This window comes from Drosophila virilis, chromosome X (assembly GCF_030788295.1).
Source record: "Drosophila virilis strain 15010-1051.87 chromosome X, Dvir_AGI_RSII-ME, whole genome shotgun sequence".
NCBI classification, from domain to species: domain Eukaryota; kingdom Metazoa; phylum Arthropoda; class Insecta; order Diptera; family Drosophilidae; genus Drosophila; species Drosophila virilis.
The window spans coordinates 13,457,519-13,484,942 of record NC_091543.1 but is presented as its reverse complement, the minus strand read 5'-3'; the positions used below and the strand labels follow the sequence as shown (position 1 = coordinate 13,484,942).

General features: G+C 42.8%; 1 protein-coding gene across 2 annotated transcripts; it reads left to right on the top strand.

Moving 5' to 3' along the window:
* Nucleotides 1-2,311: 2,311 nt before the first annotated feature.
* Grip (Glutamate receptor interacting protein) lies at nucleotides 2,312-25,947 on the top strand. Of its 2 annotated transcripts, XM_002059528.4 has the most exons (11): nucleotides 2,318-2,448; nucleotides 2,583-2,936; nucleotides 16,827-16,946; nucleotides 20,702-20,914; nucleotides 20,986-21,179; nucleotides 21,298-21,602; nucleotides 22,238-22,401; nucleotides 23,419-24,577; nucleotides 24,646-24,848; nucleotides 24,925-25,385; nucleotides 25,446-25,947. In XM_002059528.4, the coding sequence occupies exons 2-11, from the start codon at nucleotides 2,786-2,788 to the stop codon at nucleotides 25,545-25,547; spliced, it is 3,072 nt and encodes a 1,023-aa protein (XP_002059564.1). In that variant the 5' UTR covers nucleotides 2,318-2,448; nucleotides 2,583-2,785; the 3' UTR covers nucleotides 25,548-25,947. The 2 variants fall into 2 exon arrangements, with proteins under 2 accessions (XP_032295898.1, XP_002059564.1); XM_032440007.2 differs by having other exon boundaries at nucleotides 2,312-2,936; nucleotides 20,989-21,179.
* The last annotated feature ends 1,477 nt before the right edge of the window (nucleotides 25,948-27,424 follow it).

The window sequence follows — 27,424 nt, the reverse complement described above, 5'->3', positions numbered from 1 at the left end:
TTTGTGGCTGCTGTTCCATATAACGGTTAACCAGGTATGTATGCTGTAAGGAGAGCGTGAGAACAGAAAGCCAGGTGGAGAGAGCGGGAGAGGGAGAACGCGATAATGAGAGACTAGGCTTGGCTTTTTCAAGGCTGCACACTGGTTCAAAGCACTGAAGACATTGTGCAAATTTTATTATATATTTGTTTTATTTTGTATATATTTATTAATGTATGGTCGACATCTATTCCTTTACTTTAAGTTCCGGCCATGAATTTGATATAATAAGATTATTTTTATTGCATAATAATTCCAATCGAAGATCTGGCCCTATTTGTTTGAGTTATAGCATTGACTAAAAGTATGCTATATGAAAATTATATTCTGCGATATTTTTGAAATACTCGTGAGTATTGAATCTTTTGACCAGATTAAACTTCAGTTCAGTTCACAATAAGATATTTCCCTAAGCTAATCGAGCTTCTAACTTTTAGGATGTACATTTACAAACACACACACGGCAGGGCCTAAAAATAAATAGCATTGGTAAATGCCATCCATCGATTCTGTTGAGTCAATCAGCTTCGATCATTAGTGGAGGTCATTAAAGGCATTAAATCGGCTGCATAAATGTGCCAGATACGACACACCCCTCGTCGTCACATGCTAATGCCAGCGGAAGAGGAACAGATTTGGGAAGGAAGAGGAAAAATCACGTAAAAATAAAACCGAAATACCATTAAAAATGTATCCGTGCTTCGACCTTTACTCTAGATGAGAGAGAGGCAAATAATTTTCAACTGAATGGATAAAGAGAAAAGTGCCCATAAAAGGTAACATGCCATATGGACTGCTTCCCGTGCGATATTGTAAAGCCCAGTATTATAATAATATAAAAATGCTCATATTCTATATATAAGGGTCTTTTAGTTTTTATAGAAAACGATTACTTTTGATTACTTCCAGGTTTCATTTCGCAGTGTTGTAAAAAACTTAAAGATAGTGTCTTACATATATTAATAAGTTCCTTGAAGTCTTTTAGATGTTAAAAAAAAAATGCTCAGGTACCTTCTTTAAAACACCCTTTAACATTTTTCTTCAAATTTTTAACATAATTTGTCTTAATAGATTAAACATATGCATTGCCAAAGGTCGAACCCCATAGCAGATGTTATACAGCTGCTGTTAATTTATGTGGCATTTGCCTTTTTTTTCTTGGCTTTTTCTATACCACATTTGCCACTCGGCCAATTTTGGTCATTTTGACCATTTCGAGCCGCGAGTTTTCGTGACTAATTAGCGAAGTTCGCGACATCGTCATCATGACAGGCGGCCTCGGACTTACGGTGCGAACAGCCGAATTAAAAAAAAATATATGAAATAAATAAAGGAGGCCAGACGCTTCTGTGTGCGGTCCCAGGCGCCAAACCCTTGAGTCCATTTCGACTAGTTGGCCAGATGAGTTGGATCTAATGCCGATGCTCCATTGTCATGCATATCGCACATCAGTCGAGTCTCGCGCACTGATTTGAGTGCTTTCCAATTAGAAACTCGCATGCGATACGAATGCTTCCTCTGTTCCACAACAGGCGCACAAATGTTCCATATGAGCCTATAACATAACGATACCCTACATGAATTAAGTTCCAGCTGGGTGTATTGAAAACAAACTCGACTCAGTATGTGCATAATTTCACTTCTTCTGTTATGAACATTTGTGTGTTATGCTAACATCAATTTTATTTGCATTTATATTGTTTTTTCTTAACTTAACATCAATAACAGTAAAAAACCATTCAAATTAACAGCGTCAATTGAACAGAGAAACTTTAACATGTTTCGTGGAAGCGTATAACTAACAACTGGGTTACCAATCGCTAAAGCTAACTTATTTGTTATATATTCATTATGCTCAGACACATTTTCTTTTGTATAGGGTATTTGATAGTGTATGCAGCTAACATGCAGCATTCTTATTGGATTTTGTTAGTGCTTGTGGGGCGCAGGGTAAAACTCGCCCAGCACTCGGCACAAACGAAAGGAGAGCCGGTGCCAGAGCGAGAGTGGTTGAGAGTTTGTTGAGCATAGAATGAAAATTCATGGCCGGGAAAATGAGAAATGCACAGGCACAGAGACAGAGAGAGAGAGAGAGAGAGAGATAGTGAGAGAGCGGCAGAGCGCCTGCTTGCTGTTGCGTATCTACAAGATACATGCGAAGCGACGATGCGCTGCGACTGAGGCCGCGACTGCGACTGCGAGGCAACTAACAGTAAGATCGGCCAGCGTACAGCGGGCTGCCGGCGACTGGCGGACCTCTGAATCATTGTGCAATTTCTCGTCGTGTACGCCGGACGTGCCACTGCCACAAGCAGCAGAAGTCGTCATTCAACAAACGCGCGCTTGCTGCTTCGCCCTCGCGAGGCGTCACAATTTCAATTTTTAAATACACGCGCGCGCCTCTTCTGTGTGCTTCTGTGTGCCTCTGTGTGTGTGTGTGTGTGTGCTCTACATTTTCATTTATTTTTCCTTTTTTTTATTATTGTGCGGCCGCTGTTCATTGGTGCATTTATCGTATTTATTTGGGATTCTTGATTATGCAGCGCAAATCGGAAAAGCAAAACCAAATATCGCAGTCCAAGTGCACAGTTCTCGATAGTTTATAAAAAGATATAGAGCATATTGGGCTTACTCGAGGGCCAAGCCCTGGCCAGAACAATGTCCCATCAATCTGCACATAGCAACCATATATAAACCACAATTGTTTAAATCCATTCGAAACACTCGCAGCTTGTGACTTTACAATATGAAATTGTGGAAATCCAAGAAGCCCATCGGTGGCTGTGTGCCCGGCAAGTCCAGCGCTCTGAAGCAGGAGCAGGAGCTGACCACCAAACAGCAGCAACAGCAGCAGCAACAGGACTCCAATGGCATTGCGCTGGCGCCCATGCTATCTGGTAAGAGTTAGCCATAGACTCGTAGTACGCTTTGAAATTCGCCATATCAATCATGATGTATTGCGGTACAAATAATGTACTGTTACTCTCTTCGATAGTGTAGTATTTAAATGAATCCAAATCAATCGAGATGTATGAAATGTCCCAGTCCCTCCCAATTTTTGTAGTCTTCGAAATCAATTATGCTGCACGCATATGTAGTAGCCCTCCGCTCAACTGTATATCTTTCAAAATCAATCATGATGTATGGATTTTCCCATTCTACCCTCAGTATTGTAGTCTTCCAAATCAATCATGATGTATGCATATGAAGTAATACCCCGACCAACATTGTGGCTTTCCACATCAATCTTGATGTACGCATTGTCCCGGTCTCCCCTCAGTATTGTAGTCTTTCAAATCAATCATGATGTATGCATTTGAACAGGCCCACCACTCAACTTGTAGCTTTCCAAATCAATCATGATGTACGCTACGATGCCTCAGCTCCCCCCCCACCCCTTTCGAATTTGTAGCTGGTGCCGCTGTTTAATGTTGCTTCGATTTCCCGTCGCTCAGGGTTATCGCATTTCCGCTCAAGGTATTGCGTCCCGTTGCCGCACAAAAGTGGCCCTCAAGTGGTGCGACGCATACGCTCCTAATAAGTTTTCTACGTTATTTTTTTCGTTCTACACTATTATGTTTTTATTTAGTTTTTTTTTTTTTTGAGTTTCTGAAGCATAACGCACTGCTGCCTATGCTAAGCGTATTTGTATCTGTAAGATACATTCGCTGGGCAGCAGTTGGTCGCGAGACTTGGCTGGGCTGCTTGACGACTTGGCCGACTCTTTTCAGCAGCCAACATGTTTGACATTTTCAATTAAAAATAATTGCTCGCATTTCGTTTTCATTTCAAAAGCTAAATTTTCACTGCAATTTGTCAATTTCGTGTACTGTGCATGCGTATCTATCTCCCGGAGACTGTGCGCATGTATGTGTGTGTGCGTGCGTGTGTGTGGGCATGGAAATGGAGACCCATTGACCTGACCACTGATTCTCCATTGAGTTAAAGCGATATACAGGAAAAGTTTCTCTGCAATTAAAAGCAATAACGGCATGTTGGGCGGGCTCCTACAGGGTTTCTCTTTCGATCAATAATGTTAATAAGACGTTACCAGTGTGACGATTCTTCTTATTATTGATCGTAAAATATTTCAGCTTAAGTTAAGGTTGGTCAAAGAACCAAGAACTATAAACTAATCTATTGAAAAATGTAATTTTAGTAAATCTATCATTGTTCAAACGTGATGTTAATATAACGTTAACAGCTGTTATTTGCCATGCAATTAACATCATAAGCGATATGTTAATGTGACGCTATGTCAAGGCTATGTTAGGCTCTTAAGCTTTGGCGAATAATTGTTAATGTTAAGTGCTAACTTTGCAGAGTGCGTAGCCGTGTATAGCTTGCGGTTCTGACCCAATTTGTGTGTCCACAAGTCTTATTTTGCACTCTGTGAAACACAATTCACGACTCACGAGCGTGCAGCTACTTTGCCAGCTTCAAGTTGCATAGATTGCCGGGATTCATCGCCGCTCGGTGGCGAGTTGGAAGAGTTATGGCACATAACGTTTAACCCGGCGACCAGGGTGCTCAGCTTTGGCCGAACTCTGTTAATGAATGAAAACGAGATGCGCTGCGCTGGCAGCCCAAAGTACTTGTATCTGTGTATCTTTGTATCTGCATCTGCACATTAACGCATGCAGCTGGTTGGTGGCAAAGAGGAGGCCGGTCCGCCTCGTTGTCGTGGGGCGTGTGTGTGTGTGTGTGAGCTTAAATTGCATTTGATGAATTTATGGCATGGCAAGCGTAATTAAGCATTTAATTAAATATTTTGTGATGCGGCGCATTGTTGGCCACGCCATTGGCTTCCATACAATTTGCTAGCCTAATCTGCTAGCGCGGAATGCCACACAGATTGGCCGCATATTTGTGTGCGTTTGTGCCGTGCAGCTGCCTGAGACAGTGGCCAAAGGCTGGCCCAGCTCAGTCTTAGATAAGACTGCTACCATTAGCTAAAGATACTAATTGAGATACAACAGTTTGCCGATACAGATACAGATACATTTACATCCGCGCCAATTGTCACAACAAACCAAACAGGGGCGGGCACTCATAAGTGCTGTGGCATTGCCTGTTAGATGGATGGCCAGATGTCACTTGTTTACACAGCGACAACAACAACAACAACAACAACTGCTTCAGTTTACATAACACTCAACTCTGTGCCCCCCTTGTAAACAAGGCCTGAGAAAATCTAAAGGTGCGCAGTGTCAATGCACCGCACAATGCACCAAATGGCAGCAGACCCAGAGATACCCATCCTCCAATGTTAGCCCCTACCCCTGAGCATAACCCTTATGCTATACATTCAACCCCACCTTGCATACTACTTATCAGCACTAGCTGCTATATTCATTTTTTATGGCTCACATTAAACAGACATCAAATCAGCTCAAAAACATTTCAAAATCGAAATGAATTTTCGACAATGTCCACAATAAAATCTATCTTTTGGGACATACAGATATACATAGCTCTGTTAACTCTGATAACATGCCAATGTTAACATAAAGTAAATGTTTTTGTGGCAGATAAAAGCATGGCATGGCATGAAAATATAGGCAGTTATACTAAACAGCATTAATGTTAACCGTCTGATAAAACTCTATTTAACATTATCATATAGATTTAATGCAGCGATACTGTTAAGCCACTGTTATTCTTTCTTGTAGCGACTAAAAGCACGCCACAGCTTCCATACAGCTTGATGGCCTTAACAGTCACTGTAAATACACTGTTACCGTTTTTTTTTTTTTGAGTAAAAATGCACTGCAATCTCTTAAGATGATTTGTTTTCAGCGCGCATCAATTAATCTGTTTTTAATAGTTGACTTCTGCTGCACTTTTCTATTCCCGGTCGCAACCCACTCGAATATTTGAAAGAGCAATTTGATTAGCCGAAAATCGGTGAACGTGTCCGACAACAAATATGAAAAATGTCCACGAATTTATGGAATTTGTTGTTGAATGACAAAATTAGAAAATTGAAATGCGTTCGACATTTGCATGGGCTTGCAACGACTCTAGTTTATGTTATAGATACATTTGTATCTGCGTGCAACCCAGATACTGCGCGTATCTGAAGCTTGTGTTTTTTGTTTTTAACGAGTTGCATTCGAAACATGATTAACTCAAAATGTTGGCACAATAAAAATCCAAAATAGAAATGTGAAATGTTAAATGGGAAATACTCGAGAAAACGATGTTCGCAATGCGCTTTTGCAGTGGAAACATATCATAATTAATACGGAAATTAGTTTTATGGTCAATAAATTGAATTTGACAAATTTACAAGATCTGCCCAAGCTCTAGCATATGCATATAAAGATATATACGCATATGTATATGTGTTAAGTGCATATCTGAGGCACTTTTGCTATAGCTGGGAATTGTTTCCTGCTTGTTGGTGCTATTTATTTTTTTTTCGAATCCATCAACAGGTCATTTAAATTGTTTGGCGACACTTTATTGCCGATGGGTTTATTTCGAGTCTGGCATTGACTGGGCACAGCTAGCCCAGGCAGCCCGGCAGGGGCATACACTATTGAGGGGCCTTGCATTGGGCATTGCAATAAAAATCTTGCGCTCGACTTGCTCCCTTGGGGTTGGCACTCGGTCTCGCGGGTGGATTTTCCTAATGCTCGCATGTAATTTTTGTTTTCAACTGCATTCAATGAACCTCAAGACGCTTAGGGGGATACGAATAGACTAGGGATACGGAATACGGAATACGGGATACGGAATAGACAGTGGCTTGAAGGTGCGGGGGCGCAGACAAGGCGACGCGTCACTGGCAAATGGGTAAACATGAAAATTTGTTTTTCCTATTCGACAGAGACATGTGAAAAATCGCTGAAATGCCACGATTTTAGACAATCGAACACATTTTGATGTGTGTGTGTGCGTGTGTGTTTAATGTTTGTTTTTTTCGCCAAGCATAAACAAAAGCGAAGAGCTGCTGCCATAAGTGCGGTAAGAGCCACAGAAGTTGCCACAACAATTTGACGCAATTCAAACGAAATGAGCACAGGCGAAACCCGCCGCCCCGCCGCCCGGCTGACTATACAAGGGGTATGCCCCTGTGGCAATTGCAGCATTTGGTTTTGTTTATGGAACTCAAACACACACACACACACTCACACACTCGAGTGTCTGCAATTCCGGAGGGCAACTCGTTTTCGTTTTGGTTTTCTTTTCGGCCATGCGGCAAATCCTTTTGGGTGTCGCTCTCATTAAGCTGCCACACCAAACGGAAGCAACAATGGGCGACAACTGCAACAGCAGCAGCTACAACAACAACAACAACAACAACAACAACAACAACAACAACAACAACAGCAGCAACACAAACAGCATCAGCTGAGCGTTAAGACAGGCTAAGGCAAATGCAAAGGCAAATGACATTGACTGCCATGCACAGTGGAACACATTGAAGAATATACGTGCACAACTGTGACACGCCCTTAAATAAAATATAGCCAGCATCATGGCGTAAAGGTAATTGATTGTCATGACTATATCATATGCCATCTATGGCAATAATCAAATCTAAATTTTATGTTTTGCCTTTTAGTATAAGTCAAAGACTGCACATGGACTTCCAATTAATATAGATATAGATGGAATATAGACTTTTATACTCTTTCTCATGCCAAGTGAGAGATTGATTTAAGCCCAGACTCGGGTCCAAGCGTTAAGTAATTCACGAAGTCTCATATAAGAAGCAATATATAAAAAATTCACAAACCTAGCTTTTATACTCCATGATCGTAGAAGAAAGAATTTAGGATTTGCTTAATTAGTACTAATACTTTACAGAAAGACAAGCCCTGCAGCTATTGACATAATGCGCTCGCAAGTGCTTTAACATAGCCATAACATGGCATTTATAAATGTTAGTAACAGCAGTACTGTTAGCTTTTACCGTTTAAGATCTCGTGCAACTCTTACAGAGCATGACAAAAATGTTAACAGTTGCTAGTAAAAGCGCGTCATGTAGAAATGTTAAGAAGTTTATATATTTTCGCTTTGTTTATCTAATGCGATTTCTCCAGGCATATATATATATATCTTATTTAGAAATTGCCTTTTCTATATGTGTTTCCACAGTGCGGAAAAAATGTTGCTGCTGTAGCAGCAATTGTTGCTGTTGTTGATGTTGCAACTGCTGTGGCAATTGTCAGACTTTTGTTTACTTTTCTGCGCGAAATCCGCATCAACGACGTCACTTGATGTCGTACACACACACACACACACACACACGCACACCATACACACACACACACTCACAGTCTATGAAATGTATTTAGAATTGAAAATACATAAATATTGGGGAAAAGTCTGCGCACAGAGGCCGTGCATTGTACTCGTTGATAGCAGCTTCTGCATACGCATTCACATACAATATACACACATAGATACACATACACATACAAACACACACACACACGCACACACATACATTCAACAAGGGCTATGAACATTTAATGCATCGGTGTGGATGCATCTTTTGGTCTTGGAAGCTGGCAGGAAAAACTGTCACAATTTCAACGTGGCTAAAAATAGTAACAAAAACATGCAACAAAAACAGCAGCAAATACAAATACAAATGCAATAAGCGTGCGATATTTGGGCATGCTAGACTGGTAGATACCCTGTACACAGGCTGGCCTGTATGAAACACATACATTACATTTCTTGAATAACTTATAAATAAAGAGAATAAAATTGGCAAAATATTGGGCATGCAAGGAGCTAAACTCTCAGAAAAAATTCCATACCATTTTTCACACAATTTCTTAGATAGAGTATTGCATTTGTCTCTGGAATTTCGGAATAAGCAAAGAGTTGTTGAAATAAGAATAAGTTATTCAGATACAAAATATGTAATATTATGCCTGACTCTGGATCAGGACTATATAGAATAGCCATGTGTATATTTCTGCATTGGTTGCCTGTACAACTTCACGCCTGCCTGCCGCTTCAAGTGTCTGCTGCATACAGGGTATACACTGAAAGGCACAGCCAGCCGAATTATCATCAACAACTTCATCATCGTGATCCACAAGAGCATTTTCATCACACACAAGGCACACGATTAATGTAATTTGTTGCTGTTTTTGTTTTGCTGCGAGCTGTTGTTGTTTTTGTTCATGTTGTTGTTGTTGCTGTTGTTGTTTTTGTTGTCGTCTACCGTTTGGATTAATTTGTAGATTTTGTGGCGGACGTCGACTGCTAGAGCAAGACCAAGACTCCAACTCCCGTCTCCGGTCTCATCTTCCATATCCCATCTGCCGTCTCCCCAGTGTCGACTCCACGCATTCAGCATAATTATTGTCTGTTGCCGGGGCGCAGTTCTATCTGCAGCTGTAAATGTATCTGTATCTGTATCTGCATCTGTATCTGTATCTGTGGTTGCAGCTTTAGCTGTATCTGCATCTGTATGACATGCAGCTTCCATAAGTTCGATGTCGTCGTTGTCGTCAGCCCTTGCGATTTTTGTCAACGCCCTCTGCACGTGTTGATTATGAATGCCGAGAATGCGCAGTGAGTTCTCATTGCTCAGAGTGACAAATATTTAACCGCAGACAGCTGTGAGCCTAAAGATACTAGGTAAATCCGCTCTCTCTTCATTAGACTCTGCAAGGTGGGATCGAGCCTAAAGTTCATGTATTCTAGCTCAGTTCCTTTTGTTCAGTAACTCGGTATTTATTGTCCGATCTGGAGAATGAATCTTTTGAGACTTAGAACTGTGTTCAAGTCTCTCGCTCGACTATTTCCGAGATGGACGTGTTCCTACACTCAGACAGACCGACGGACATATCAAGAATATATATGGTTTATATGGTCCCAGTTGTTACTGGAACAAATCTAACTATTGTATCCTATTAAAAAACTTCTGGTGGCTGCTCTCGCTTTTACTCTCGCGCGAGACCTAAACTTCTTCATTTTCTTTTTGTGCTGCTTTCGTAAACGTTCAACTGGCAGATCAGTTGATTTGTTAAAGGGCTTTTAGGGTGTGTCTTACTTCCAGTTCACCCTTTGTAACATAACTATCTGTCTGGGCGATATTGTAACATTTTATGAGCACATGCATATGACTTTTATAACTTGACTGCTTTCAGTTCCACAGATTTATGTTAGTTTAGGGCATATTGGAATCTATCTGATTAGCTTTATAACTAACAATGTATACATTGATTCCACCCCCAACGTATTTACTTGCCCAGTTATCAGTCGGTCAGGGGAAAACGCCTTTCATTATGTCAACAGTAATGTTGAATATCCATTCGAATGCAAATGGTAATTGCAGTCGACTGGAAAACCTTATCAAGTCAAACGAAACCCAAAAATAAAAATTGATTCAATACGTGCGTTTGCTGTGCGACCGAGGATTGGTTATGGGCTATTAACATTTCGGGGCATAAATCTGTGCCCCTTGCAGTTGCAAGTACATGGTTGCAATGAGTGCGCGATAAGAGAGACTGCATGGGAAATTGTCGCATCTGGGAAGCGAAGCGAGCAATTGGACACTTCAGTGCAATAGTGGGCGGCTGGTGCTGGGGGTGGGTTGCAACTGGTCGCCTATGCAAATGAAAATGTTGTGTGGCATGTTTTATTTGCATTGGCTCTTAATTAGGTGCACTTTGGTGGCGACAGTCAACGGCTGCCTGAACTGCTTCTCGCCTTCCCCCTGGCCCTTTGATCTCACTTAGGGGCGGGCCTGGCCCCATATGAAAGGAGCTGACGCCGCGGCGACAACGACTCGTACGGGCATAAATCAATTCACTCGCCTGACTCGCGAATATTTTCGCAAAACGGCGTAATAATGAGCACATATCTTACCATATGCACATACATATGTACGTGCATGCATATGAATATGCATACATACGCATAATGATATACACATACATAGCGATGAGGCAGGCCTTTGTCTACTGTCTCCAGCCCATTCACAATTAATACAGGGCCCTCCTGCTTTGTGCCGGAGTCGGAACTGCGGGCGCAAATACAATTCCAGCTGCCTAACTGAGCTCATCTGTTTTTAACAGCGCTTTAATAATAAAAACAATTTAGACTTAACATTGATATGTTGATAACATCAGGCTTTATTGTCAGGTGCTTATTTACATAGGCATAACAAAATACATATATGTAGTGTACATTTCAATTTTAACATAGCTTATAAATGCTAATAACATATGCCCTGTTAACAAGTTGCTTAACATGACAACTAAATGCAGCTGTTTGTTTACTTCGGATTTACTCGAAATTGGATGATAAACATGGTAAACTGCTAGACTTAACATTAAAATGTTATTTGTGGCGTGCTTTTTAACAGGACCCATTCATAACAGTTGCTTAAGAAAGCTTTTACATACAAATATCTAAGCATTTAACTGTCGATAACAGCAAGCTATTTGCCTCTATGCTGTCTATCAGCACAGTAAAATGAATAAATGCAATATATTTACAGCTGTTAAACAGATAGCACAGCTGCTTAGCATTCAGATGTTAATAACAGTGTGCTATGGACTAACAGCTGTTAAATTAATTTAATCAGTGTTCATATATTACTCTACCCATCAATTGTCTTAGCAGCGCACTAAGTAATTAAAGCTACTTAACATGTGTTAAAGCTGTTAGTAACAGCGCGCCACAGCTGTTAAATTATAATTGATATTGTTCACTTAAACTAGTTCATTCGATTGGTACTCGGCGCTGCCAGCTCCGCCCTGCTCGTTTTTTATGAAGCTCAACGCATAAATGTCAACGTCTCGCTAAATACTTGAGGATCTCTCAATGCAGTAGCTGCAACTGCTGCATGCCACAGCCAATGCAGCACTCCCCCGTGAGTGCGTTTTTTGCACGCAATGCTTGTCCCGCTTCCGCCAGCGACCCGCCTCATCAGTTCAGTTCAGTTCAGTTCAGCCGAGCTGAGTTGAGTTCTGAGTTGTGTTTAGTTCAGCTCAGTTCAGTTCAGTTCAACGGCTGTTGCACTTTGGCTGCCCTTGCAACAGTCCTGGTCTCCGGTTTGGGGGCATGTGTGCGGCCCTCGTTGCGCCGCATTTTGTTGCGGCTTTATCAGATGTTGACATTTTTGCGGAACCACACTTGAGTTCATTTGCAATAATTGGTTTTTCTTGTTGTCTTCGCCTGTCGCCTCCGCAGCCCCTTGGGGCCAAGCCGACTAACCATCACCTCCCGTTCCCCTTTCCCCACCCCATGCAAGAAGGGGCGCAGTCATACACAATATAGATTGTGTTGTGAAATTTTTGACATACATATTTTCGAAAAGCCCTACATGCTGTAACTGTCGTCCATTATGAAGTGCAAGAGTTAATGGACACATGAGTATTACAAGTCGGGGCGCGTCAGCTATTTGGCACAATTGCCCTCTGCTCTAAGTACCCTTTCTTCTTCATCTTCCCCCCGGCCACAGGTTCTGGCTCTTAACATGTTTATTGCGCCAGCTCAGGGAATAACAAACAGTCGAGCTGTCCATCGACTCATGCGTCAATCAATCGACACAAGTTTCTTTGGCCCACATCGAAGTTAAGGGGAACACCTGTCGAAGGGGCGAGAATCCGAAATAGCATAAATTGGGGCATAAGATAAATACTCTCGCACACAAAAGCCAGTGGAGTAGTGTAGAATATGGAATGATCTCTTATAATAAATACAAAATAGAAAACTAATAGATAAGAACCTTCAGGTTACAGGCAAAGTTCAGAGTTAGTTAACCAAAGTATTTGAATTTATTCTATGCATATTTTGATATGCCTGCAAAAGCTCATGTTAAGTAGCCGGAAGCTTATGCTACACCTTTCAGTTTACAAGTTGGCCAATTGTTTAACAGTTAGTTAAGCTACATGTTTAATATGTCAAGTGCATAAGCTAAGGAGTTTGAAATAATCAACTTTAGAATTTTGGGCTTACAGCTATTTAGCTGTTTATTAAGGCTGGAATTGAAGATGGCTGTTAATTTTGACAGGAGGAGACAGGAGGAGAGAGAGGGAGAGAAAAAGAGGGAGAGAGCATTTATGTAAAATATACTTGCAACATATTTGAGATCATAAAAAGATGAATCTATGGATTCCAGTAAAAAGTTCAAGGCGGAAAACACCAGCACGCTGGAGTCTTTGTAGTTAGAGAGAAAGAGAGAGAGTGAGTGAGAGAGAGAGAGAGAGAGAGGGGGGCATTGGTGCCACTCTTTGAGATTTTGAATGATGTCTATTTTCAAAGTAAATGTGGCAAAGCGTTCGCTGGAATGTTTCGCTGCAAATGTGCCGCAAAAACAACGCAACGGCAGCAAAAAAACGACCCCCAGCGAACTGGCTGTCAGTGAGCCAAGCAGTCAGTCAGTCAGTCAATCAGTCGCTCAATATCTTTAGCTGATGTTGATGTTCAAGTGCTGCCATTCAAGTGTCCAACTGTTCATCTATTTGAATCGGGCCTGCCAAGTGTGCTGCGAACTGTTTTAACTGCCAGGATTAGCCCTAGTCAGGAAGTTGGCCATGCTGGGCCAACTGGGCCCGGCTGCAGCCGCCCCTGGCCCGGTGGCATGCGCTGGCCAAGCCCGTGCAACGTTGCGGCTGAGCGCAATTTCCGCCTTGCAACATGCAAGGCGCAACTGTCGCCGATAAATTTAACTGCAACTGCAACTGCGACTGCCGGCTGCAGCAGGCAAATGCCAAAAAGCGTTTGCACATGAGCTGCGAGTGGCCATAAAAGCGAGCGAACGGCCATAACCCAAACAGAGCACCAAAATAGTTTTTAATGATTGCCCACACCCACTTCCCGCTCACCCACAACTCCCAATCGCAACCCCAAATGTAAACACCCTCCCCCCTAAATGGCTTTTCGGTATTGCCAGACGTCTTTTAAACGGAACTGCAAATGGCAACGCGAATTTGCCTGTCAATTGGCAATTTCCTAATGAAGCAGTCACCCAAAAAGTCTGTCACCCGCAACAAATTGAAAGCAACTGGAATGGAACTGTGTGTGGAAACAAATGGAATGGAACAGTTGTTGCTTTAGATGTGAATTGTTGGGAATGAAACGGCATGGATGAATAAATGTATAAATGTATGAAAATGTCAAAAATATTTCGTCTAATCTGAACTGATCAGAATGTCGGGATCCAATTGATGCCCTGTTAAAACAATAAACAATTAGACATTTGCATAGACTATTATTTTTAAGCAATTTTCAATATATTCATAATAATTGATGAATGTCAGATTGCAGCTGTCATTTTGAATTAACATTAAAATATAACTTTTTAAGTTTATAGTTGATGCGAAACCTTCGGTAGTGCCGCAGCCTCGACGGATTCTGGTTGAATGGCCCAAAATTGAAAAAAAGCCACATAAATATGTGCACATCTATTAAAATATATGTGCATATATATGTATGTGTGTGTACTTTGGCTGAAACTGAGCATACACATGATTTCCGCTCGGCATATCCAATGAATTATGTCAAAAAGCACAACAGCAAAAAAAAGGAGAAGAAAAATAAATAAATAATAAAAACAAAATAAAAGAAAATCAAGACGAAAACGTGTAGCTGCTGGTGGAAATCAAAATGAAAAGACACATAAAAATAGCAAAAAAAAAAATAAAATAAAAATAAATAAAAATAAAGAACGAAAGAAAAACAAGAACCAAATAGAAAACGCGTTCCAAAAGCCAAAAGCGAGAAGAATCGTAAATATAGAAATGTAAAATGTAAAATGACTTCAAAGCGAATGCGCCAAGTGGCCAAAAAGGAAGCGGCCAAAATGTCAGCAGAGCTGCTAAAAAAATGGCAAAAACAATAAAAAAAAAACAGCCGCAATCCCCAAACCCCTCCACCTCCCCCTACTCAAGCCCAGCTGACGAGCAAACAAATTCAATGAATAGAAATGAAATACACAGCGAGAATTAGGAACAAAAAGCGATATACTTATATATATAATATATGCTAGCTATGTGCATATATCTGTGCACGAGTATCTACACGCATCTAGGCAAATGTATCTTGCAGATACATTTGTTGTTGTGCTTGGCAAATGAAGCGAAACGTACAAATTTTAACGTTACGTTTTTTAGCTTCTCCGCCCTTGTCTTTGGCTTGTTTTTTTTTTCATTGTTTTTGTTTTTGGTTGATTTTCCTTTATTTTGTTGTTGTTGTTTTTTTCTTTTTTTTGCCTAATTATTGTTTTTGTTTTTCATACTCGGGCGGGCATTAAGAAAAACTTTATGCGCCATTGAAGCGTTCGAAAATAAAAGTCGCGTCCGCAGCGGCCCTCGTTTACGTCAAAGTTCTATATGCCTAAAAGCATGTGTGTGTGTGTGTCTGTGTGTGTGTGCGTGTGTGCGTGTGTGCGTGTGTGTTTTGGCTAAGGTGTGCGTTCGCTTTGGCCCCACATGGAGGGCACGCCGCAATAGTAGCAGATCGCGCATACGCCGTGTGCCACAAAAGCGTTGCCACATCGTTAAAGCAAAGCAAACGAATGCAAGCCTGATTAGCAAAGGGTTGCCACACTGTTCCTTATCATGTACAGTTGCATATTGTATATTTGTAAATGCAAATCGTAATCCTTGGTTTATTTCAATTCCAACTCTTTTTAACATTGCCTCAAATGCAATCTCAACTAGTTTTTATTCAGCGTAGAATCGAATCGCATAAAGTTACATGTTTTAGATTCTAAGCATTTGTTTGTGCAATAACCGAGTTACTTTTGTGTATTCGCAAGCTCGAACCCTAAAGTTCATGAAGCTCAACTACGGAATTTCATATTTTAGATATTCAGGCCAAGAGGATACTTTCACAAGGATGAGTTCAGTTTTCCGCACACTTGAGTGGATAACAAATTCTAAATCTGGTCTCAAGGTGGATTCGATTTGTATAATTATTATTAAACTATCTGCGAGCTAGTTGCTGAATATCAATATTATTAATACCCTAGATTGATTTGGCGTCCAATCACCATCTTTTTAACCTACTCATGGGCTCTATATACATAAGACCTACTTGGGACAAAGAGAGAACCGCGCCATCTGCATTGGCTTGCGAAAAACAGAAAACACATGAAAATTTCATAAAGATTAATTAGTTTATTATTTTGAATGTTTTTGTTGTTATTTTCTTCTTCCTCTGCTGCTGCTGCGGCTGATTGTATTTTATTTCATTGGAATTTTAATTGACACACTGGCAACGCCGAAGGTCATTGGCTTATTGAACATGAACGTGGGCAATATGCTAAGAACTTTAATGACTCACCCAATGGCAATTATTGGCCAGGTGGGCGTGTCTGCGCCTTGGAGGGGTTTGAAAGGCTGATGTTCGCCTGCCGGAAAGGCGAAAATTCCATGGCGAAATGTGTGTTGGCTCGCTTTGATCTTCGGGCGCTACTTTTTGGTGTTCTTTTCTGGTATCGTTTATATATGTATTTGTATTTTATTTTTTTCGGTTGATGAATAAATTAAGAAATGCATGAGGCGAAGAGCCCCCAAGACCCGAACAGCCACCGCCACCGCCACCGCCTCCGCCCAAGTTGACTGCAGCCATCATCTGGTCGGTCGTCTTGCTCTGCCTTTGACAGCCGTTGGCAAAAAATTATGATCTGTTGGAGTGTTGGGGGCGGGTGAGGGGTATTTGGGCTGGTGTAGGCGCGGTCAATGAACGTCTTTGTCTGGCGAACACCTTTGATGTTGATTTTACGCCATGCTACTCATCACTGATTACATTTGCTACCATTTCTCCCTCTTTTTTTTTTTCTCGCACATCTCTTGCAGTTGACCGCGCGATGAGCCCCGCGCAATCCGAAGACTCCGGCCTGGCACCGGAACGGGGCACCACCTATGCAACGATCACGCTGCCGCGCAATGCCCTCCATTTGGCCATCAATTTTGCAGGTAAGCCAAGCAGCAAAGGGACGACGGGGTGGGAGTTTGGGAATTGGGCCTCGTAACCGGACATCGTGTGGCACATTCAAGTGCCGGACAAAAGGCAGCCCACAGTCAAAAATGAAAAAAGAGAGAAAACCCACTTATGCATTAACTCAACATTATGATGGCGCCGCGCAGCGTTAGAATTTCCAGCCTGAAAACTCTTTAAAGCATCAGCTCGAGATTGAAAACAGCAGCCCGCATATTTGGCGCACAATTTGATTGTTCAATATTTAGTTTTTCGTAATTTTTGACAGCTGTCAGTTGGACTTCGAATTGATTGAAAGATTTTTCAATTATTTGATAATTATGTTAGATCAATTTGCAGGCCCAAATCTAAGGGTTGAATAAAATTCATACAATTATGACATTTATAAATATAGCCAAGCATAGATTAAGTGGAAGTGAAAGTGTCAAGTTTATAACGTTTTATTTATTCTGTGATTTAATAACATATGTAAATAATATACATTTTAACAGCAGACTCATTAAAATGTTACGTTATTAACACGCTGTTATTAACAGTAGAGGCATATGTAAATGTAAGCTCTGTAAATTATCTATAGAAGAAAGGGCATATTGAGAGGCATATTCTCGCACCGAGTAGCTAGGGTAGAATAGTAAATAATTTTACACTAGTACAATTTAAATATTATATGGCGTACCCTTGCAGACGACTATATAATACATTAACTATTATGAGAAATATAGATTGAAGCATCGTTCAAGTGGTGTCAGCCTTGACAATAAACAGACGCTTCTGAATTCAAACACAATTCAAATTCAAGCAGTTTGCACTTTAAAGCTATGGCAGCATATTGACTTAACACTGACATTAACATTAACAGCGTCACTCTAACATACAAATGTTAGCAGGCAAATATGCAATCGCTTCTCGACACTGTTTATATTTGTTTGGCCACAGTTTTACTCGTTTGCTTGGACTTATGTATTTAATTGATACATATAGGAGCTGAAAGATGTTGAGTATATCTAGCTGTATATAATGCATGGGTAAATAGGGTATAATGTTTGTGGGCATATATATGTAACAGGCAGAAGAACCCACAAAATCTGAATATCATATATCAGTCGTATCAAATCATGTTTGATTTGATATCATATATGTTCCGCTCTTTATATCTCCTTCCATTTTCATTATAAATAATAAATCTCGACAATTTAAGATATGTAATAAACAGTTAGATATACCGAGCTCAGGGTATAGGTTCTTATATGTTATATATACACTTTGTTATATGCCAAACTTAAGCCCTGAAAATGTCATATAGATCGGACTCCAAACACCGAAGTTAAACACACATGAGAACAAAGTGAAAAAAAGCACTGCCGCAGCATAAAGTGCGATGATTGGAACTTGATTAGGGCCCAGAGTAGCTGCTAGTCGCACAGCCCCGACTGAGCACTCTTCCTAGTAATCAGATTTTTTATTCATAGTTCTTTTGACTGTTTATGAACTATTGAGTCACAAGCAATTTATTTACTTGCTACAAAATGGGCTGGCCCAGCTTCAATTTGCGGTTCTTGTTTCGGTTTTCATATTATTATTTTTTGGTGGGTGGAGGGGCGTTTGTGGGTGAAGGGGTCGGTCGGTCTTGATCTCCAGCCAAAAGTGGGCCGATGCGATTTGAATGCGGAACGCGTTTGCGTCGATAACGCGGAGCAGTGCTTGTCGTCGCCGTCGCCGTCGAGATGCGCTGCCAAAATAAATCATCATTTCAATCTGCCGCCGCCCTTCAAGCCGCCGCTCTCCCACATCCCCCCTCGCCCAGCCGCCCGCAGGCGTGGCGCGTCTGTCGACTGCCAGACATTATAATATATATTTCGTCTGCAGTCGTGGCTGTTGTCTGTAGTCTAGAATTTGTTCATATCGTTTCCCTGACTAATCTCGACATATTGCAAGAGCGCCAACTGATTTGGCATGGCTGGGCCGACAACTTGCCGCATGTGGCATGCCGCAGACAGAGAGAGCGAGAGTGAGAGTGTGAGAGACTAGGCTTAACCCTAGCATATTCCAGCTGGCCCAGAGTTAGCCCAAAGTCTGGACAGCGTCGCCTGACGTAAGCGTCTTCAGTGTCTGCGACGATGACGTCTTGTCGTCGCCCTCAATTATGTTGGCCATAATGCAGAGGGGGCGGGGCAGGTTTGTCTACTATTTATTTTTTTATTTTTTGGGCTGGCAACTTGCCAGCGGCCGCACAACCATTCGCAGTGGCTGCCCTCTGCGCGTTGTTTGTCATAACAACAAGTCGGCCAGCCGCTTTTTAAGCATACATTTATTTACGAGTAGTGCTCATGCTCTTACAGAGAGGGTAGCTCAGCTTTGTCATGAAGTGTGTAACACACAGGGCATATATGCTCCTGATTCGCAGGCTCACATCACAAAAGCTTTGCAAGAATAGGCCGAATCGGACAACTATATAGCATAGTTGTCGGGTATGTTTTTTAGTTCTATCTGTCGAATAATAAGAACTTGTCTCTTCTTGCTGATACAAGGGTATTTAAGAGTCGGTCTGCCTTGTTGGGCTTTCGTTTTTATTTATTTCCCAATTTTTGTATTTGGCCAAGAGGCGCGCCTGTGTCGCCCGACGAGCCGCTGACAGAATTGGTAATGGAGACCAAGGCAGCAGACGGCAAGTGCTTCGAACCGAACTGGCCAAAGCTGAAAATGATCATAAACTAGAAATTTCAAAGCTTTATTAACTCTAGACGGAACTAAGCCCATGCGTTGCACAAATACATACATATGTGCAGAAATATCTGAAGACTGTGCAAGAAACTACGAAAAAGATTTCAGGAGCATTTTATATAGAAATCTTTTAAGAAATTATTTGCAAATTTGTTGGGGGGTTGAACTGTTTTTGAAGCGAACCAGTTCCAATCTGAACCACATTTGAGACGAAGCTGGAAACAAACCCAACTTGAACCAGAATTAAACCTTAGTTATAAAGAAGATATACTTTTTATGTATGTAACTAATATTGCAATATTTGGCAGGCTTTCAGCAAACTCTCACAAAATGTTCAGTGCCAAGAATATGCAGAATGAACCAGTTCGGTATATGAAAATGTTTTAAAAAGGTTCTGAAGGCTTTTAAGACGAATTGGAAAACCAACATTTTTTTGGAATTTCGATAAGGTTAAGAACCAACAGCTAGTTTCATGTATGTGAAAAAAACCAGTTCACAAACCGAACCGACACTGGTTCGAAACATAAATCGAACCAGCAAAATGCTTTTCTTTGGCTTACAAATAATATGCAAGAGGCTTACTTTTTTTTAGAAAAGGAAAAGCTTTGATTTTTTTTTGTCAATATATTTAGTCAGATGAACTAGCAAAAGAATAATTAGTTGCTCATATAAGACTCGCAGGTGAACTAGTTAAAGAATAGTTAGTAGCTCATGACGTGTAAATGAACAAGTAAAAGAAGAATTAGTAGCTCATGTTAGATTTGTAGGTGAACTAGTTAAAGAACAGTTAGTAGCACACGTTTGATTCGATTGATGGCAATTGTTTGTGTGAGAAGTTTTCTAGCAGCAGCTGTCAGAGAACTGCTGGCGGCGACTGTGACAGTGCTCGAAGGCGGCCCGCGATTAGATAAATGAGCTATCATTTGATTTACACCGGGAATTTTGTTTATTTGAACAGCCTAATTGGCGAAGATTAAACGTGTATTGATTTACGATTTTACAACACCCGCAGAGCGCAATGATTTGTCCTATCCACCTGTTATTGGGGCCCTCAATCCTGTGGGTCATGCGGCCGACTTTCTGGCGCCGGGCGATCGCCTGCACCAAATCGATGGCATCTCGACAATCGGCCTAAGCAATCAGAAGATCATGAATATGCTGTGCGCCACCGGAGCGGACACGGCACCGGCCATAGTGGAGATCGAGTACTCTCTGCCCGAATGCAGTAAGTGCGAACGGCGTTGATCGGAACTCATCTGCTCACGTTTTTCACTTGTGTCTTGGTTGTTGTTGCAGCAGTTTCCCAAAATAGTCTGTATGTTACCTCGAAACTGGCACAGATCACCGTGGAGCGAGAGAGCGGCTGCCTGGGCTTAACGTTGCGGGGCGGCGCCGACTATCCGCTGATCGTGACGCACGTGAGACTGCACGGCCCCGTCTACAAGACCGGCCGGATCAAGCCCGGCGATCGTCTGCTGCGCGTCGATAATGTGAGTATTCCAAGCAACACGTGATGGCTAACACCTGCCAGGCTGACAGGCGCTTCCGTTTGTGCCATATCCGTAAACGCTTCTCTCTCTCTCTCTCTCTCTCTCTCTACCTATTTAGATATCGCTCATTGGCAAGACGCTGGCCGAGGCGCAGCAGATCATTAAATGCGGCCACGTTTCCGGCTACACCAATCTCACCATTGAGTACGACGTCTCGGTAGTGCAGAGCGTCGAGTTCTCAATGGGGCCGCTGCTCATCGAGATCGAGCGACCGCTGAATGATAAATTGGGCCTGGTGCTGTGCAACTATACGAGCTCCGCCGCCAGCTCCGCAGGCGCCGCCACCAGCACTGACAAAATAGACGAGGTTGCCCAATCGGGCATCTATATTGCCAGCATACTACCCGCCAGTATTGCCGATCGGTGAGTGTTATGAACAAAAGTTCGATAGTTGCCTTTTCTCTTTAGCCATTTGCCAAAAGCATCAGCAGCTGTTCCAAATTCCACGCGTTTCCAAAATAGAAAGGGTTTACCGATATTTCTAAGAGAATCTATTAAAATAAATTATGTGTAAAGAGTAAAAAGATCCCAAATATTTGCAAATAAATGTAAGGTTTAAATGTTTAGTCTAATCTTATAAAAAGGCTGAGTCTATTCGTAAAATTCCATGCAATAACATTGTCTATTAAGAAATTCTCCAGGCTTATAATGCGACAAAATTTCTTTTAGTTTTCTCTTTCGTTCAAATGCGGAATCAAAGTTTCTCTATTCGCAAATTTTCAAAGATTTTCCAAAACTATTTTAAGAACAAGCTTAACTAGATCAAAGAGAATTGAAGCGCAACCAACTTAATGCACACATTTCACACGAACCAGAGCTGCCATATTGTTGCCTTAAACTAGTGTGGCAACACTTAAGCTCATCGACAGCCTGTTAGCTGGCGTGGGAAATCTTGAAATTAGAATGACAAACACATGAGCTGCAATAAATTCTGTTATGCTGCCATATTGAAAATTGAAAAACTGAACTAATGAAATTTGGTCTGTTTCGTGTTGCAGCTGCGGCGCCTTATCAGTCGGCGATCAGGTGCTCTCCATTGATGACACAATGATCGAGCACACGGCCTACAGTCCCGACGAGGTCATGACCATATTGGACACCAGCACTGGACGCGGCTACACTCAGATGCAGATCATGCCGGCACATGCGCTCGCGCGACGCGGTAAGTTCCAGCGCCAACTCCAACTCCTTTCCCAGCTAGTCTCCCTCCCCTCTCCCTCTCCCGTCACTGTCTCTTTTTGGCTATCGAACTGATCCAATCGGCGGCTGCTTGTGCAACGCCAAAAGCCTGCCAAGGCGCCCAACCAAAAATGGTGCCTTGAAGGTCTCGTTGCGTGGGCGTTTGGCTAATGAACAGTCGACGATCAACAAATAAAACAATGCGCTGTCGAGGGTTGCTCCAAGAGTTGCTCAAAACAAACCACATTTTGCCCTTAACATATGAACTTTTGGTCTTTGCTTTTGTTCGTAATTTAGTTGCTATTCGTATTTGAAATTCGAAAATTAAGCTCTCTTTATGTCTTTTGGAATTGTTTTTGTAATCTTAACTTTTCTTAGCTCAATCATGAAAACATTTTCTGCAATTTAAATTTGAGATTATTTATCGAATCGCTCTCCTAGCTGATTAATTTATTTTGTGCGTCTTTTAAAATCTCCTAAAATATAGTAAGCATTTCTTAAAGTTTTCCAGCTTTTATAACTTTCTTAAAACACTTCTCGATTCTCAAGATATTTCTCGGGGTTCTTTGAGCAGCCCTCGCTGAATGTCAATCAATTTGTAGCTGAGTGCGATGCAAAGACGAATAATTCGTTTTCGGGGACGACAATGGGCTGACTACTTAGGGCCGTAAATTCTTGGGTAGCCGGGGCACACACACACACCCACCCACTCACACACACACACACACACACACACACACACATATGCTGGCTAAGCTGTGGATTAGTTGCGATCAAAGTTGGCTGAACTATTTCTCACACATGGCCATCAGAGCAGAAGGCATCCCATCCCAGCCATTTCCCTTAAAAGCTTTTGGCCAAGTTTGGGCAGGCAAGTCTTCAGCCGGGCAGGCCGTAAATAGTGGAGAGGCGACAGCTGGGCATAGTGGGGCGGCGGGCATCTATAAATACAGCTAAACAGCATTTACTTTAATCTTCTTCTCGCCCCTCTGCAACGCAGGTCACACGACGCTGGGCAGCCCCAAGTATAGCTTCAGCACGCTGGAATCACGCAAGTCCACGGGCAGGCAGCGCCAGCGTTTCGTGCGCAAGAGCTCCCTGCCGCTGGAGGGGAACGGAGGTGGTGCCGGGCACACAAGCAGCTTGGGCCTGTGCCGGGCGGAGAGTTTTCCGGTGCTGCTGGACTGCAGCCAGGGCGCTGGCATTGTGCTGGGCGCAGCGAGCAGCTGCGGACGAGCCGTCAGCATTGCCCAGATCCTGCCCGACTCGGTGGCCGATCGCAGCGGCTGCATCCAGCCGGGCGATCGCATTGTGGCCATCAATAAGATGTACAACCTGGACGCGGCTGCGATGCGCCAGCTGCTGGACGGACGCGCCGGCAGCGGTGCGCCCGCTGCGGCAAACTGGCTAGAGCTGGAGGTGGAGTTCGACATGTCCGATGCGGTGGTGCCCTCCAGCGGTGTCTTCAACGTGAAGCTGCTCCGCGCGGCCAAGTGCGGCCTGGGCCTTAGTGTGAGCGGCTCCAGTCATGCGGGTCTGGTCATATCCGATGTCAAAATGGGCAGTCCCGCCCATCGCTGTGGCTCGCTGCGACCGGGCGACATACTGCTCGCCGTGGATCAGCATCCCGTGCAGCATTTCAATGTGGATGCCTTGCTGAAGGAGCTGCCCACGCCGACGCCGACGCCGACGAGCAGCGCGGACTACACCACGCTGACCATCAAGCGGGTGGTGCTGCCCGACTTTCTGCCCAGCCCCATCTACAGCAATTGCACCACCAGCACCAGCGGCGCCGTGGTCGCCGGCGAGAATGAGCTCTACAGCAGCGCCTATGTGGCCGGCAAGTATGGCGAGGGCAAGTACAACGATTGCGTTTCGCTCAAGTCGAGCACGCCGCAGCCGGATTACTTCCGCGGCGCCAGCCTGGACGAGACGGGCAGCCTGCAGTCCGTGCAGCTGCGGCATGCGGCGCCAAATGGAGGCTGGCCGACGGGCAATGGCTGCTCGAACAGTCGCTCCTTTGCCGGTGCGCCGAACACACAGAGTCTGACCACGGAGCTGCCCGTTGAGGAGGAGGACGAACAGGATGAGGATGATCAGCAACAGCCGCAACAGCATCACGCCCCATACGCCGGATACGAGTTGAATCGCTATGCCAGGTGAGTGGCCCGCATTGCCAGCGCGGAGCAAGAGCAGCAAGCTAATCTCTCTCAATGCTCTATGATAGCGTGGACTGCACGGCCTTGCCGCCGCCCATGGAGAGCAAGGTGTACGGCTCGGCGGCCAGTTCGAGCAGCAAGAGCAGCGGCAGCAGCCTGCATCAGATCATCTTTACGGTGCGCCTGGAGCCCAAGGGCGGACTCCTGGGCATAACGCTGGCGGGCAGTGAGGACATCACCAAGCCCATAACCATAAGCGGCCTGGTGGAGGGTAAGTGAGCAATCGCCAATTCGTGGCACTAACTAAAGATGGATGCACGTGCTCCACGCTCACGTTCTGCTTGCAGGCGGCATTGCGCACAAGAACGGCCAGATCCATGTCGGCGACCAGCTGCTGGCCATCGATGAGCACTCCGTGCAGGGCATGCCGCTCTCGCATGCCACCAGCCAGCTGCACAATCTGGGCGACCTGGTCGACCTGAAGATACTGCGTAGCCATGACATCAACAACAGCGCCAGCGGCAACTGCAGCCTGCCGGCCAACCAGGCGATCTATGCCAAGGTACAGCGTCGCCCGCGCAGTCCCTCGGCCAACACCGAGGCAAGCAACAGCAATGCCAAGGATCAGCAGCAGCAGCAGCAGCAGCGCGTGTTCCATGTCACACTTTACAAGGATAAAGTCTATGATGACTATGGCTTCTCCGTCTCGGACGGGCTCTACGAGCGCGGCGTCTTCATCAATCGCATACGGAGCGGCGGACCCGCGGACATGTGCGGCCAGCTGAAACCCTTCGATCGCATCATGCAGGCAAGTGTGGATCGCCAGCTAGATCCTTGGCCAACTCAATTAAATCCCCTACGTTCACAGGTCAACGAGATGAAGACCCAGGACTTTGACTGTTGCCTCACCGTGCCGCTGATCGCCGCCGCCGGCGACAAGATCGAGATGATCATGCAGCGCTCCGAGTGAGCGACGATCCATGTTTCGCTCGAGAGGCCCAAAGTTTCTGTCTATCTTTTCTTTTCTTTACTATTTTTTTTTTTTAATCTTTAACTAGTTGTATCTTAAGTATCTTAAAGCTAAGTGCCATTTTTTTTTTGTATCTAACCGCCGAGTTCCCTTTCCGGATGCAAAACTGATCTGATCATCGACCCAAACCCACCCACCCACTTTCTGATATGCCTTGACTAATTTTAGCGACAATAAGTGCCAAGTGCCTGCAAGTTTTTTTTTTTATAATAATATATATATATATATATACACATAATTATATATATATACATCTATATATATAGCGAGAGATTAATATACCAACGATTGTCTAACGTAACCAAATAAAAAAAAAAGGGAGAACATTTCATCATTAAATAGCTCCATACGAAAATAATCCATAGTTCCATATTTATTGAAACTTGTATATGTATGTATATGTGTGATTATATGGACAAAAATAAGTTTCAAAAAGTCAACCTAAATGAACCTCAAGATGTTTTAAGCCCCGAACCCATTAATGGGTAAAATGGGTATACTAATTTTTGCCCCTTGCTTACTTAGTCGATTTGGGTATAATTTAAAATTTTGAGAAAAAACGTGATATAACACTTGCTTTATTGTCGATTTGGGTGAAAATGTAGATTTTGAGAAAAAAGTGATGTAACAAATCCAAATATTAGATATATATATATTATCGTATATCGACGTGTTTTCGATAACCTTAAGCATATATGCATAGATGATATATATTTAATTTCTATCAAAATTGAGCAGGAAACTGATTTTTGTAGGTGGACCCTTGTGTTTTGGTATCAAAATATCTGTTAGTTTAGCCAGTTTGTACATTTCCAAATACCCCTTAAGGCTGTACGATATGAAGCTCAGTTTTTTGTTTTGTTCAAAATAATTCAAACTGCTTTCAATCCTTTGCTCAATTTCTGCAAATCGTTTTTTTTGTGTAGAAATTAGCGAAAGAGTTGCCAGACTGTTCAGAAAGTCTCAATTGCAAGCTGAATTTTATCCAGTGTTTAACAGCATGTTAAAGTAGCTGTTAACTTTGAGAAAAACAATTAACGCAAAGATTTAATCGTGGGCAAAAATAGAATTTGATTTACCTTTCAAATGGTTATTATTGAAATATCATGTATATTGTGCGGACAGGTGCCCAAAAATCCTTATATTATAAGCTTAACCTTTTACTGTTTACAGGTTGATCGGAGCAATCGCTAGACTATTTTTCGACCTACAGCACTTTGGAGGCACGTTTCTGTCGATCAAGTGGAATTTATTACTTATCTCATTTGTTACTAGGTTGGCATATCGCCCCCAGGTTCCTCTGGGGCTGCTCCGGTTACGTTGTTCAATAATGCACTTTGAGATCGTAAACAAAATTGTGCGCAAATGTCATACGCAGAAAAATGTCCGGACGTCAACGCCCTTCTGTCCCTCTACGGCAACGATTATCGATGAGTTTCTGGAAAAAACAAATTTTCTGAAATGCAATAAAAACAAACGCATTATATTTACAGAAGTAAACATTCACATATCAGCACGCCGATCCATAAGTAATACATAAAGCGGAAACGAATTCAATACCCTGTAATCAATATAAGCAAATGGAATGCACCAGAAGGTGGAACAGGAATCGAGGCACTAATGTTCTTATATGATATATATGGCCAGATAAATTCCCGACAAGCATCAAAATAATGGCTGTCCAATCGAACTCGGCTAGCTTTATGCGTGAGCTCACTCTACAATTGTAGGGTATAGAAATTATTGACTAAGGGATACTTTTACGAAAGGATCGAATTGCTAAAAAGGCAAAAAATTAGATTATATCAGAGGTATTC